Source organism: Orcinus orca, chromosome 4 (assembly GCF_937001465.1).
Source record: "Orcinus orca chromosome 4, mOrcOrc1.1, whole genome shotgun sequence".
In the NCBI taxonomy this organism is placed as follows: domain Eukaryota; kingdom Metazoa; phylum Chordata; class Mammalia; order Artiodactyla; family Delphinidae; genus Orcinus; species Orcinus orca.
Genome location: NC_064562.1, coordinates 126,717,785 through 126,731,649, shown reverse-complemented (window position 1 = coordinate 126,731,649; position 13,865 = coordinate 126,717,785). Strand labels below are relative to the sequence as shown.

Below are 13,865 nucleotides of genomic sequence, written 5' to 3'. Positions count from 1 at the left end.
CTGAGTGTAGTTCCTAGGGAGGGAGCTTGGCAGTGCCACTGTCACTGCTCAGAGTGCACAACTTCCTTTGTAACAGCTCATGGCAAAACAAACCCTGAATGCTATTTTCACTTTTTGCCTTCTTTCGTAAAAGCAGAAGTCCTCTTTGGATTTCTTCTGGTTAGTAAAAGACCTACTAATGTAGGTCTTTAGTAGAAGTGAAGTGGCATAAAGCAAACCTTCCAAAAGCAGGGCATACCTGTACACCTCCTTCCAGTGAAAGTTCTAGGTAGGTCTCTGGATTGGTTCATTTGCCTTTTCTGAACTAATCTCAGAGGATAAGGGGGTGAAATATTCTGATTGGAGGGCCAGGGTTGTGTGTTTGCAGCTGTAGAAAGATGGAAAAGGTCAGCACTACCCAAACCATATGGAATGAATTCCCCATAGCTACCATAGTTTGCTCCAGTCAGTTTGCCTGATTAATGGAGTGATACCATTGTTATAAAATGTTCTCCATTTTCTGCTTTAGAGAATATTTCTATATTCATTTTCATCCTTTGTAGAACTTTCACAGGCTCAGCGGCCATGACTCACGGGCCCAGCTGCTCCGCGGCATGTGGGATCCTCCCGGACCGGGACATGAACCCGTGTCCCCTGCATCGGCAGGCGGATTCCCAACCACTGCGCCACCAGGGAAGCCATAAAATATATTTTTATAATCTGTAGACCTAGATTTTTTAAAACTCATCTTCCTTTCATTCTTATGTAAAGGATCAGTGACTTCTTTATTGGTAATCTGTAAATTCCTTCAGAGCAGTAGTTTTTGTTGTTGTTGTTGTTTGTTTGTTTGTTTTAAATTTTAAAGGGATTTCTCTTCAAGACTTCTTATTGTCAGTCTAATCATAGATTTTCAGTAGTGTGCTAGAGCTAGCTCTTTCTGGCTCTCTAGAGTCAATAGCTGAATATTCAGGAATTTGTGAGCTGGTTGTTAAACCATTAGTACCTTGAAAGGTCCAAGGGGAAGTATTTACACCATGGAAATTGGCAATGATACAACTTAGGATCTTCTTCTGTCCACCCAGCACCCCCCCCCCGTCCCCGCCCCCCCCCGCCCCCCCCCAATTCCCCCTGCCCCTACCCTCCACAAGACAGTTAGCCAGTTGAGGCTAGTATGCTACTAGTCTTATATCAAAACATATTATAAAAGGTTTTTCTTGTGTTACAGTTCATCCTCTGGGGGTAAACTTTAATTCCAGTTAGCAAATTTGGTCTGCATTATTACCCAGAAGCTCTAAAATTTGCATTTGAGGATTTAAAAGAATAAAATTATTAGGAGATTAAGTATCTTTCTTATATAATATTGAGTCCATTACATTTTTTCCCCCATTTCAAAACCTGAAAGTCTTAAAAAGACAAGCCACAGATTGGGGGAACGTATTTGCAAATAATACATCTGGTAAAGTATTTGCATCTGGACTATATAAAGAACACAACTACTCAGTAACCAGAAGACAAACCACCCAACTTAAAAATGGGGAAAAGATATGACTAGACATTTCACAAAGAAGATATATAAATGTCTAATAAGCTCATGAAGAGATGCTCAACATTATTAGTCATTAGGAAGACGCAACATAAGACCACAATGAGATATTACTACTTACCCACTAAAATAGCTATAATAAAAAAGATTAACAATATCAAGTTTTTGTGAGGATGTGTAAAAATTGGAATTCTTATGTATTGCTGGTAGGAATGCAAAAATAGTGCAGCTACTTTGGAAACAGTTTGGTGGTTCTTCAAAAAGTTAAACATAGAATTACCATATGACCCAGCTGTTAGAGAACTGGAAATGTGTTCACACAAAAATTTGCACATGACTGTTCATGGCAGCGTTATTTATATTAGCCAAAAAAGTGGAAACAACCCAGAAGTCCATCAAGTGATGAATGGATAAACAAAATGTGGTATATCTACCTGTACATTCAGTAATAAATGGGAACAGTTACTGATACGTGCCACAATATGGGTGAACCTTAAAACACTATGTTAAGTGAAAGAAGCCAAACACAGAAGACTACATATTGCATCCTTTTATTTATAAGAAATCTTAAGAAATGATAAATCTACAGAGACAAAAAATAAATCAGTTATTGCCTGGGCCTGAGAGTAGGAATGGGAGTGACTGCAAAGAGGCACCAGGGAATTTTGGGGGGTGATGGAAATGTTTTTAAATTAGATTTTGATGGTGATTGTACAGGTCTATAAATTTACTAATAATCATTGTATACTTACAATGGGCAAATTTTAGAATATGTTAATTATGACTCAAGGTGTTTTAAAAGCCTGAAAATCACAAGTTCACTTATATATTTCTCATTAATAAATGAAAGTAATAAATAAGTATTCAAGGTATTTAACCTTTCAGTCTTCAGATTCTTTCAATCTTTAATGAGGAAAGTGGGTCTAGAAACACTCAATAAGTGTACTTGTCTAAAGAATAAAATATTTACCACTTTGCAGTTTCAGAAACTGGCTTCCTGAATGAAAATACTTTTGAGTTACGTTATAATCCAATGACTACTTATGCAGAAATCAAAATAAGAAAACTGAGAGATAGTGCCTATGACATGTTTGCCATGCAGAAAAAATGTTAACGATATGAAGACATGATTAAATAAAAACACTCACACACAGACACAGAGGAAGGGATTTATTTTCAAGGATAACTTGGGCTTTCTTTACCTAATCTTATTCTGTGGGCTCCTGAAGGAGGCAGTGAATGAAGATTTACCACCCAATGGCAAAAAGACCGTCAAAACCTGACATAAACCATCCAGGAGAGATTTACTATTTATCTTTTTTATAGTATTTTCAAGTATGGCACATTATGATTTCCTTTTGGCATTCCTCTTGTTATTTTATTGTCCTGATAATCAGAAAGTCATCCTTTGCACCATTTGAATTAAAAACCTTCTACACCTTACCTTGGGACAAAAATAGGGAAAAGCTTTGGCTCTGTTCTGAAAATGTGCTGTGGCTGAACGGACAGCGGTAATTTCTAAGTTTCTACTGACTCCTGGGCTGTGTAATGGGAGGCCCTGAGATGAGTTTGAAATAGAGAGTTGGAGTGACTTCAGTTTTTCCACATAAGAAAATACGATTTTTTTTTTTCCTGTGTGGGTTGGTACCAGGAAGAGAAGAGCTAAAAGCAGGAGGCAGTTGTAGAAATGATCACAGGGCTTTTTAGGAACAAGAATTTAAAACTTTATTTTTCAGATGTTTATATTTCTCCAGGGTAAATTCCCTCTATATTCCCCAGAACTTGACAAAGTCAGCTCTTCTCAAAAGCATGTGTGAAAGTGTGTACATAAATGTTTGTTTTGGGTGGTTGAAGGGATGAGACAGAGAAAGCAAAAACAGAAGGTGAGTTCCTTGTGTGAACCCATTTGGGCTGAAGAATTAGCAAATGCAAAGTGGTAATTCAGTAGATGCAGAACCAGAAATGATCATAGGACCTTAAGCTTCCTGAAAATTCTTAGAGATTTGGGAGAGAGTAAAACTCCTTGTTAATGGGGTAAAAAGAAAGCATCAAAACATTTTGTTTGTATTAACACATACTATTTCTTTTGTTTTCAGAGGACAATGAAGAGATGTATGGTGAGACGTATATATTGTGAAATACTTGAATGTACCTCCTCCTTTGGCTGTATGAATACTATAAACCTGACACAAGAAAAATTTTTGGAGAAGAGAATTGGCATCTGTGTAGGTGTTTAAAACTGCCCTATAGTAATATTGAAACCGTGCACCCTCAGATTGGGACTTGAACCCATGTACTGGGACTGGAACCCGGCCAAAACCCACAGTCTTCCAAGTGAGATCACACACCTGGTTTCAGAATTTAATGAAGCTCAGGTTCTTGATGTCACATCGCAGAAAGAATTCAGTGAGAGATAAAGTGGTAGGTAAGAAGTGGATTTATTTAGAGAGAAGCACACTGCACTGACAGAGTGTGGGCCATCTCAGAAGGCAAGAGCAGCCTTGGGAGAAACACACTCCACAGACAGAGCGTGGGCCATCTCAGAAGGTGAGAAAGGCACCAGGATATGGGGTTGTCAGTTTTTATAGGGGTGGGTAATTTCATAGGCTAATGAGTGGGAGGAGTATTCCAACTATTTCAGGAAGGGGTGGGGATTTCCAGGAATTGGGCCACTGCCCACTTTTTGATCCTTATGGTTGACCTTGGAACTGTCATGGCGCCTGTGGGTGTGTCATTTAGTTGATGATGTGTCACAGTGAATGTATACTGAGGCTCAAGGTCTAGTGGAAGTTGACTCGTCTGCCATCTTGGATCCATTTGGCTCTAATCAGTTTATGTCATGTCCTCGGGCTATGTCATTCTTTCAAAGGCTGTGCCCTGCCTCCTTCCCTCCTGTTTCAGTATTACCTTTAACCTTGCAACAATATTAGGGGAATGAAGCCAGACATAGTTTATGCTTTTAGGATACCTGCAGTATAATCTATAAATTATATTCACTTCTGTGTATCCCCAGGTCTGCTCTCCAATGCTACTCTACTCACTCTCACTCTGCTAACTGATTTCCCTGGTAAGAAATTCTAGATTTCTCAGGACTTCCGTGGTGGTGCAGTGGTTAAGAATCTGCCTGCCAACGCAGGGGACATGGGTTCGAACCCTGGTAAGGGAAGATCCCACATGCCTTGGAACAACTAAGCCCGTGCGCCACAACTACTGAGCCTGTGCTCTAGAGCCCATGAACCACAACTACTGAAGCCCGGGCGCCTAGAGACGGTGCTCCGCAACAAGCCACGTCAATGAGAAGCCCACACACCCCAATGAAGAGTAGCCCCCGTTCGCTGCAACTAGAGAAAGCCCACGCACAGCAACAAAGACCCAACGCAGCCAAAAACAAATAAGTAAATAAATTTAAAAAAAGAAATTCTAGATTTCTCAATAATGTGCTCATACCGCTATTTCTCAATTTGTCATTTAGGACTTAAGTTTTCTCAGTGTTTGGTTTGGGCTAGGGATTCAGAGTAGGGAATTGGGTGATTACCAAATTGTTACCGGGATGGGCAGGCAATAACTGAGTGGAGGCAAAGACCACACAGGACTGTTGGGTTCAATGGTGTACCTTGCAGAGTGCATGGCACACCCATTAAGTCCTGAATAGACATTGGAATGTGAAGTCTGCCCATTGCAAACATTCTTATCTGTCCAACCTTGTTTACCAGTAACCACAGCTACAAGGAAATGGGCTTTGCCTCACTTCTGCCTTCCAAATATCAAGCAAGTGCATCTTATGACAGAGCTTAAATTATATGCAGAACTGTAGTGTCAAGACCAATTGGGAAATGTGGTCATTTTTATCTTCCTAGCCTCTGTGATTAAGGGGGTACATTGAAAGGGTGAGAATGTATGTTGAAGATCAAACGATCATACCTAGCACACTCCCAAGTCCCACCACTCTCCTTCCCTTCTACTACATTGCTCGATGTAGTAACAATAAATTTGGGTTAAATCAACTCAGTGTTTACATTATGACTGTGCAAATGTAAGCCACATTGTATATGACATCACTCCTCTTTCTCATATAATACTTTTCCCTGCAGTTAATAATTCTCTCATCTTTTCATTTGTCAGATTTCCTTGCTAATTTTTCCAAATATTACATCTCTGTCACATGCCCGGCAACAACGTTTTGAATATATTTAAACGCAGCATGAACTGGGGAGGAGGGGTAAATGTGAGGGAGTTGGCTTGCATGTCCAGCTGCTGTTGAAAATAGGGTGGAAAAAAGTAGTGTAGAGAGTAGGATAGAAAAAAGTCTCCGCTTCTGGTATTCAGATTTTCTCTTAATCCTCTCCTCTGTTTTCAGCCTTCCACCCGCCACACTGTTCTCTGGTTTCATGAGAGTCCAGTGCTTCTCTGAGTCCATTTCTAGTCCTTGATGGGTGAGGTGGGAAGGAGATCTAGACTGCCAACTGCTTAATGTACAAACATACAGACCTTCAGCTGGGCTCTGGCTTCAGCTTGACACCCCCCTCCCCCCACTCCCAATCCCCCACCCCCACCCTTTTCCATTTGAATTGGACTGTCTTAGCCCTGAACCTCTAGCCTACAAACTGACTGGTTTACTGGTATACCTCTCTGCAGACACTTAGGTCACACTGCTAAGTTACTTATCCCTTCTCCATCTTCTTTTCCACTAAATTTGTTAAAATATTTTCTGTCTGCTGTTGTCCATTCTTTTTTTTCTCATAGTTTATCTCCTTTGAATTCTTCTTCTTCTTTTTTTTTTTGTGAGGTTTATGAAAAGAGAATAAATTTTTTAAAAAAACATGGTCAATTAACTCTGCTTAACTGGAAGTCTTTGCCCCACACCTCTCCCCACCCCCAAACCAACCCGTATTTTCTAAGTAAGGCTTATCTGATTTTCCTTAGATAGTTATGAAATCTTGGAAATGTTTTAACACATTTTTAGATGTAAAGAAATTAAGGCTCAGAAACATTAAATAATGCATTTAAGATCAGATAGCTAGAAAGTGGCAGAGCTAGGACCAAAAATTGGGCCTCATGATTTTCTAAGGTAGTACCAGCACCTGGAAGCCTGACTGGAACTGTAGATATACTATAAATACTGATTAAATGAATAAATGATTTTAATAGATTCTCATCCAAACTTTTAGTGAACTGTCCTATGAGACATGCTGGTAATATTCTGTATCTTGATCTGGGCTCTCATTTTATAGTGTGCTCATTTATCAAAAGTCTTCTTTCAGATGAATCTTATCTCATGAAAGGGCAGAACCTAGGAGATAGAGAAGGGTGAGGACTTGCATATGGGGATGAGGAAAATATTGAGTGGATGACAATCCTTCAGGGTATGTTGTGGGGAAGTCTGGCCTGCAATCAGATAGAAGGCATCCAGAGGCATTGATGCAGAAAACAGTCCAGCCCAGTGGTGTGAATTGTATCAGGGAGATTGAAGATGTAACAAGTATAGTCAATCAGATGGAGTGTGGGAAAGGAATATAAAAAGCTAGAACTAAAGCAAATAAAAAGCAATTGTAGATTATTTGTAGATATTAGGGACTACAACCTGAAAGGGAAGATAGGAACCAAGATCTAAAACATTTGGCAGGTTTTCAAGAATAAATTATGATTCATTACTTAAATCATCTCCAGTTTTCTCATATCCTTATAAAACCATGATGATGAACCTAGCTTGAGTGCTCTAAAGGTGTGACTAATGTTTTAGTTGGTACACTACAGTTTATAAAAGAAATGAGATAAGAGTACAAAAACAAACGTGATGCATTATGTAAAAAGACTGTTAAGAAAAAGTACAGTGCCTATTTTTGTATATTTTAATTTTAAACAATTTTAATTTAAAAAATATAAATTACTCATGTCTCTACCACTTTTTTGCATATATAAAAATATTTTTATGATGTAAAGTTACTGAGAATGTCCAATTGGACTGCAAACATTAGCTTCCACTATTGTTTAAATATTTTATGATGTATGATAAACATACAGAAAAGTGATCATATTGTAATTGTAAAACTCGATGAATTTTCACAAACTGAACACTTCCGTGTCATGAAACCCAGATCAAGACACAGAATATTACTGGTATTGCAGAAGCTCTCCTTGTGTTCCAAAGTCACTAACCAAACCCTCACCATCCTCCCACAGGTGACTATTGTCCTTCTAAACATCATACATTAGTTTTATCAGCTTTTATATTTTTCTTAAGAGAATCATACATTATACGCTGTTTTTGTATTTGGCTTCTTTCACTCATTGCTCTTGAGATTCATCTGTATCATTAGATATAGTAGTAGATCATTCATTCTCATTTTTTTTTTTTTTTTTTTTTTTTGCGGTACGCGGGCCTCTCACTGCTGTGGCCTCTCCCGTTGCGGAGCACAGGCTCCGGACGCACAGGCTCAGCGGCCATGGCTCACGGGCCCAGCCGCTCCGCGGCATGTGGGATCTTCCCGGACCGGGGCACGAACCCGTGTCCCCTGCATCGGCAGGCGGACTCTCAACCACTGCCCCACCAAGGAAGCCCATTCTCATTTTTTGTATAGTATTCCATGTTGAGAATATATTACATTGTCATTGAAAATTACCATGAATTTAGTGGCTCAAAACAGCACCTATTTTAAGTTTCACAGCTCTGTGAGTCAGAAGCCTAGGTACAGTGTTGCTCTTCTGGGTCCTCTGTTTAAAGTCTAACAAGGCTGAAATCAAGGTGTTGGCAGGGCTGGCCTCTTATCTGGAAGCTCTGGAGGTGAATCTGCTTCTTAGGTCATTCAGGTTGTTGGTGGAATTAAATTCCTTGTGGTTGTAGGACTGAGTTCCCCAATTCCTTGTTGGCTGTCAGCTGGGGTTTAGTTTTTGCTTCTCAAGGCTGTGCATTCCTTTTCATGCTTTCTGTGTGGCCCTCCAGAAACAGCAAGTCAAGTTCTCTCACACTTAGAATCTCTCCTACTACCCCTTCTGCTGCAACTCTGACTGGCTCTTCTGCCTTCCTCTTTTGCTTTTGTGGGTTCATGTGATTATATTGGGCCCACCTGGAGAATCCAGGATAATCTCTCCATTTTCAAGTCAGGTGGTTAGTAACCATAATAATATTGCAAAGTTCCTTCACAGCAGTATTTTGATTAGGTTTGATTAAATAACAGTGAATAGTGATCTTGAAGTGGAAGTTGGTATCTTTAGAATTCTGCCTACCATAGTTGGTTTGTCTATACTTGCATTATTATCACAGTCTTAGTTACTATAGTTTTATAATAGTTTTTGATCTGTGGTTGTGTAAGTTGTTCAGCTCTGTTCTTCAAGATTATTTTAGGTAGCATATACATAATAGGAATATTACAAGAAGATTGATAATGGGACAGAAGCAATATTCAAATAGATAACGGCCAATATTTTCCAAAACTGATGAAAAGCATCAGAGATAGATGTTGCCAAATTGCCCTTCGAAATTTTTGCAACAATTTACTGCTTCATTAACAGTGTATGAAAAGGCCTATTTGTTTCCACTCATGACAACACTGGCTTTTACTTTTAAAATGAATACTAATCTGATAGGTAAAATATGCAATTTCCTCACTTTGAGTTCCATTTTAAAAATTATGAATGAAATTAAGCATTTTTTGTTTGTTTATATTAGTTTCTATTCATATAGAAACTGTTGCCAGTGGTTTTGTTTTGTTTATTTATTGTCATTCAGAGAGTTTAGAAATTTATGATGTTATACAGTTTACTTTTATGGATTTTGTGTTTGGGGTCATGTTTATAAGGGTCATATTTCAAGATTAAAAAAGAATCCCTCATTTTTTTTTCCTGGATATTTTGTGGTTTCTGTTTTGTTTTGTTTAAATCTTTGATGTTAAATTTAAATTTATTTTGAGCTAAGGAATGAAGCCACTTTTTTGAGAAATCATACAAAGGTACAAGGCCTCTTCACTCTCCTTAGGCAACTCTTTCCCCTGACCCCTACCCTGCTCTTTTCTGGAGTATTTTCAAGGAGTGAAGAGCTTGTGAATTGGAAAAGCCCCTATCTCCAGAGCAAAGGTGGGATCATGACAGAAATATTGGTATCCTGAGGGTATGATATTCTGTATTTGCTATTTTATAGCAAGTGTCACAGTTGAAGCTCATTTAGCTTTATGAGCAGAATAGGAGTTTGAACGTAGGCACACAGAATCTTAGGAATTCTCTATCTGTAGACAAGTTCTCTTGCTCAGCAGCATTGTTAAGGAATGCAGGAAGCTGGATGGCTTAGAACCATTCACAACCTAGTTGTGCATTGGGTCAGGCACACAATAACTTCCTTTCAGCCTTTTCATTTTTTGTTCAAAGGTAAAAGCTTTATTCAAATATGTTTTACTAAAAGGAACCATATTTTAGAGATTGATCTATAGATAGGTTTGTATGAAAATGCCACGGGGCTAACCGTGTGAAAGAAATCTTCCTCTGAGCTTTCTGATTTCAACATCAATAAAAAGAATCAAGCAATTAGATCTAATTCCATAAACCTGCTTTTGTAAAAATGTTCTCATGAGCATTGGTGGTAGGATTAAAGACCTAGCTTATCCAAAGGGAAGGTAAATGAGATGCTATGATAGATAACTAGCTTGCTGCTTATCGTTCAGAATGTCCTCATTTCTATTTCTGCAGTTTTCCTCTTTTGTGAAGCCTTACTAAAATATACTATCATCAGAATTTTTAATTGTGTGCCCCTTTTGTACTTCATTTATTACTCAGTTCACGAGAGAATATAAACAGAATCTCAGGTGTCTAATACATTATTAAATCATAAAATCAAAAGGTATCCTTGAGGACAGTGAGTCTAATATGTTCTCTGATTTAGTAATTGCTCTACAGCATCTGTGGGTCTTCAAAGCTCTTCTTTCAGTGACAGTAAACTCACTGCTTTGTGAGGTAGTCTATGGTTTTACTGTACAGTTTTTTTTTTTTTTTTTTTTTTTTGCGGTACGCGGGCCTCTCACCGCTGTGGCCTCTGCCGTTGCGGAGCACAGGCACCGGACGCGCTGGCTCAGCGGCCATGGCTCACGGGCCCAGCCGCTCCGCGGCATGTGGGATCCTCCTGGACCGGGCACGAACCTGTGTCCCCTGCATCGGCAGGCGGACTCTCAACCACTGCACCACCAGGGAAGCCCAACTGTACAGTTTTTAATTATAGGAAATTTATTTCTTGTTTTGGCATAAATGGACGTAAATTCAGAGGAGAATAATCATGGTGGTGAAGGGACAAGGAATCATATCATATAAGGAATGTCTGCATGAGCCTGGGGAAGCTTCTTTTGTTGAAGAGTACACTCAGGGGAGGCAGACAGCTGTCTGAGAATTTGTAAAGGACCATCCTCTGTAAGGTGATGTACTGGGACTGGGACTTCATATGAAATTTTGGGGGACAGAAGTCAATGCATGACAGATGTATAAGGGAAAGTTGGAACTATAGGATAAAGCAACTGGTGGAGCTTGTGAATTCTAGAAATTGACCAGGTCAGTCAATATTTTGCAAAATTTCTATTGTTGTACTTACTACTGCTGTGTAACATATTACTCCCAAATTAGCAGCTTAAAATAAACACTTTATTATGCTCACAGATCCTGAGGCTCAGAAATGTGGATGAGGCATAGTTCAATGGCTTGAAAGCAGAGGCTCATACTTTGGGGCCTCGGTTGAGAAGACTTGGTGGCTAGAGATGGCTCAAGGGGTGGGGGCTGGAGTCACTTGGGTGTCTTCTCTCAGTTCCCTGGTGGTTGACATTATTTGTCAATTGTGACATCAACAGGGGTGTCAAGCGGACCACCTCCACTTGGACTCTCCTTGTTGCCTTGGCTTCCTTAGAGTATGGCAGTCTCAGGGTAATCCCCTTTCTGTAGCATCAACCGTCCCAAAGTCATTATCTCAGCAAACAAAGTGGGGGCTGTATTGCCTTTTCTGACCTAGTCTTGGGAGTCATGCAATGTCACTTCTGCCACATTCTATTGGTTAAAAATGGGTCACATGCCCACCCAGATTTTGAGGAGGGGATATAGGCACAATATCTTTCTTGACATGAAAATTTCTGATCATTAAAAGAAAAAAGGAACACATATCTCTTTAGAGGAAATTTAAATTATAGGACATATTGTAAAAGACCGCATAAGGGAAAAACAAGTTTTTTGTCTTGCTATTGGAAAGAAATAGAAAACAGATTGCTTGCAGAAATGCCACTTCATCTACTGGTCATGTGTGTCTTCCCACAACATAGAATAATTTATGCTCTTAAAATTAATCCCATATTACTCAACATCCACTGGGCTTCCAGGAATTACCTACCCCCCTCCAAAAAAAACCACCAAAAAGTTTTAACAGAAATGTATAAAATAAAGAAGAGCAAGTATAACCCAGTTTTGCTTTCTTCTGTTTTTATGACTTGTCCAAACAATTACACTAGCTAATTTATTTATTTCATAAAAAGTCCTAACCCTGAGCAGGCCAGGGATTTTAGCTGGCCTTGATATAGTCACCCTATGGCCTTTGCTTTCTATGTAATTCCAGCTCTCTGTTGACTCCATAGCTCTTGTTTTACATCTGCTTCAAAACATATCATAAATCGTGTACACATTTTATCAAATAAACTGGACTCAGTAGTGTGTGAATTATTTTTATTCTTTCCTTTCAAATCTGCTTTTGGACTTACTCTTTCCTGCCCTGGATGAAATATTTGGTAGGTAGAAGGGCTTTCTGGTTTCTTCAATCACAAGAAAGTCTCATTTTAGCAAATAAAAATTGTTGTCAAGTATAGTATCAAAATTTAGGATTCTTATCTAATTTAGGGTTCTCCTGTCCCCCAGCTTAGGCCTGACCAGGAACGGGGGAAGTATGCTCTACCTCTTTATAATTTCATAATTCTACTTCCTCTTCCACTCCTAGGTATGATTTCCCATTTCTCTGGAGAAGAAAGATAAGAGGTAAGAAAAGTTTTACTTGACTGATATAGTTGTATCTGGCAATAAAGTGGGAGCGGCATTGCCTTCTCTAACCTAGCCTCAAAAGTCCTGCAATGTCATTTCTGCCACATCCAGCTGGTTAAAAGAGAGTCACAGGGTTAGGGGCAGGGGGCATAGATAAGACGTGTGTCAAAGATGACAGCTAGACAGTTGTTGGCTCTTCTTCTCTTGGGGTGCTTTTTTTCCTGGGACCCTCCTGCTAAAGGACCTGTGACTGCAGTTCCCTTTAAACAAGTAATGTTCCCATATCTGGCTCTTTTTGAGTCCCCCTTTAGCCATAAGCTTCCAGCAATATGTCTCCCTACTGGGGGCCTTTGGCTTCTCCAGGCTCACCTCTCACACACCAGGCTGCCTTTCTGACCCTGGATCCACATCTGGGTCCCAGGAGACAAGCTCCTTTGCCTACTGTCATTGGAACTGTAAATATTGCTAACGCAGCTCTCTCTGCTATTTACAGACTAATAATATTCACAGCCTTGCATCTTTGGACTTCCTGCAGCAGAGGCAGAGTCCAGTCTCTGGTCTCCCAATCTTCAGAGGCTGTAGGCCAAGTTTTTTGAGAGGTTCAGAGAAGTTCCTGTCACCTGGACTAAGGTGAAGGAAAGTACTTTTTCCTCTCCTTCCCCATCTCCTCCCCTCCGTAGCACCCAGAACAATTTCCGAAGGCCCTCCCTTTATAGGCTTTTTCAGTTTCAATATTTACAGAAATGGAGGTGGGAGATTAAGCAATGTTGGTAGACTCAGTTTCACAGTCCTTAGGATGTATTGCTTCAGAGGCCTTGCTCCTTAATTTGGACATTGTGCTTAGACTTCAGGGCCACTGGTGAAACTCCAAGACAAAAGAGTTGTATTTGAATATCTTGCTACCCTTCAGCCAAGATGAATAAAGCAGAATGCCCTTTTCCTCATAGTGGGGTTTAATAAGTCCTAAAAATGGTTGGTCAGACTTGCCCAAGTTTAGAGGAAGGATTTTTCAGGAGTATTTCAAAGCCAGTGGAGGTCACATGGCATTTTGAGACAAGTTTGTGAGAAGAAACGTATGAAGGGAGCTTTGGGAGAGATTTCAAGAGGCCCGTGTTCTCTTTGTAATCCAAATCCTTGTTTGTCTCCTCTAATCTACTCTTTACAGTGTGGTGAAGGGGTCATTCTAAAGTGAAAATCTATTTGTGTAATTCTCCTTTAATGTTTTCTGTATCGCCTTAAAAATAAAGGCCAAGTTCTTTAGTTTGACATAGAAGATTCTTCAGGATCTAGCCCGTGGCAACCTTTGAAGCCCTAGCTCTCACCAATACACTGGAGGAAGAAAGAACCCAGGCGTGGG

The 13,865-nt window shown here is 39.7% G+C and overlaps 1 protein-coding gene across 1 annotated transcript in view; it reads left to right on the top strand.

Moving 5' to 3' along the window:
- The window catches only part of LOC117201200 (uncharacterized), a 50,763-nt gene extending 46,249 nt beyond the window's left edge, over positions 1–4,514 (top strand). The window contains exon 5 of the mRNA XM_049709651.1: positions 3,619–4,514. Within this exon, the coding sequence (XP_049565608.1) occupies positions 3,619–3,759 (141 nt within the window). The 3' untranslated portion in view covers positions 3,760–4,514. The remainder of the gene's footprint in view (positions 1–3,618) is intronic.
- Positions 4,515–13,865: the final 9,351 nt, after the last annotated feature.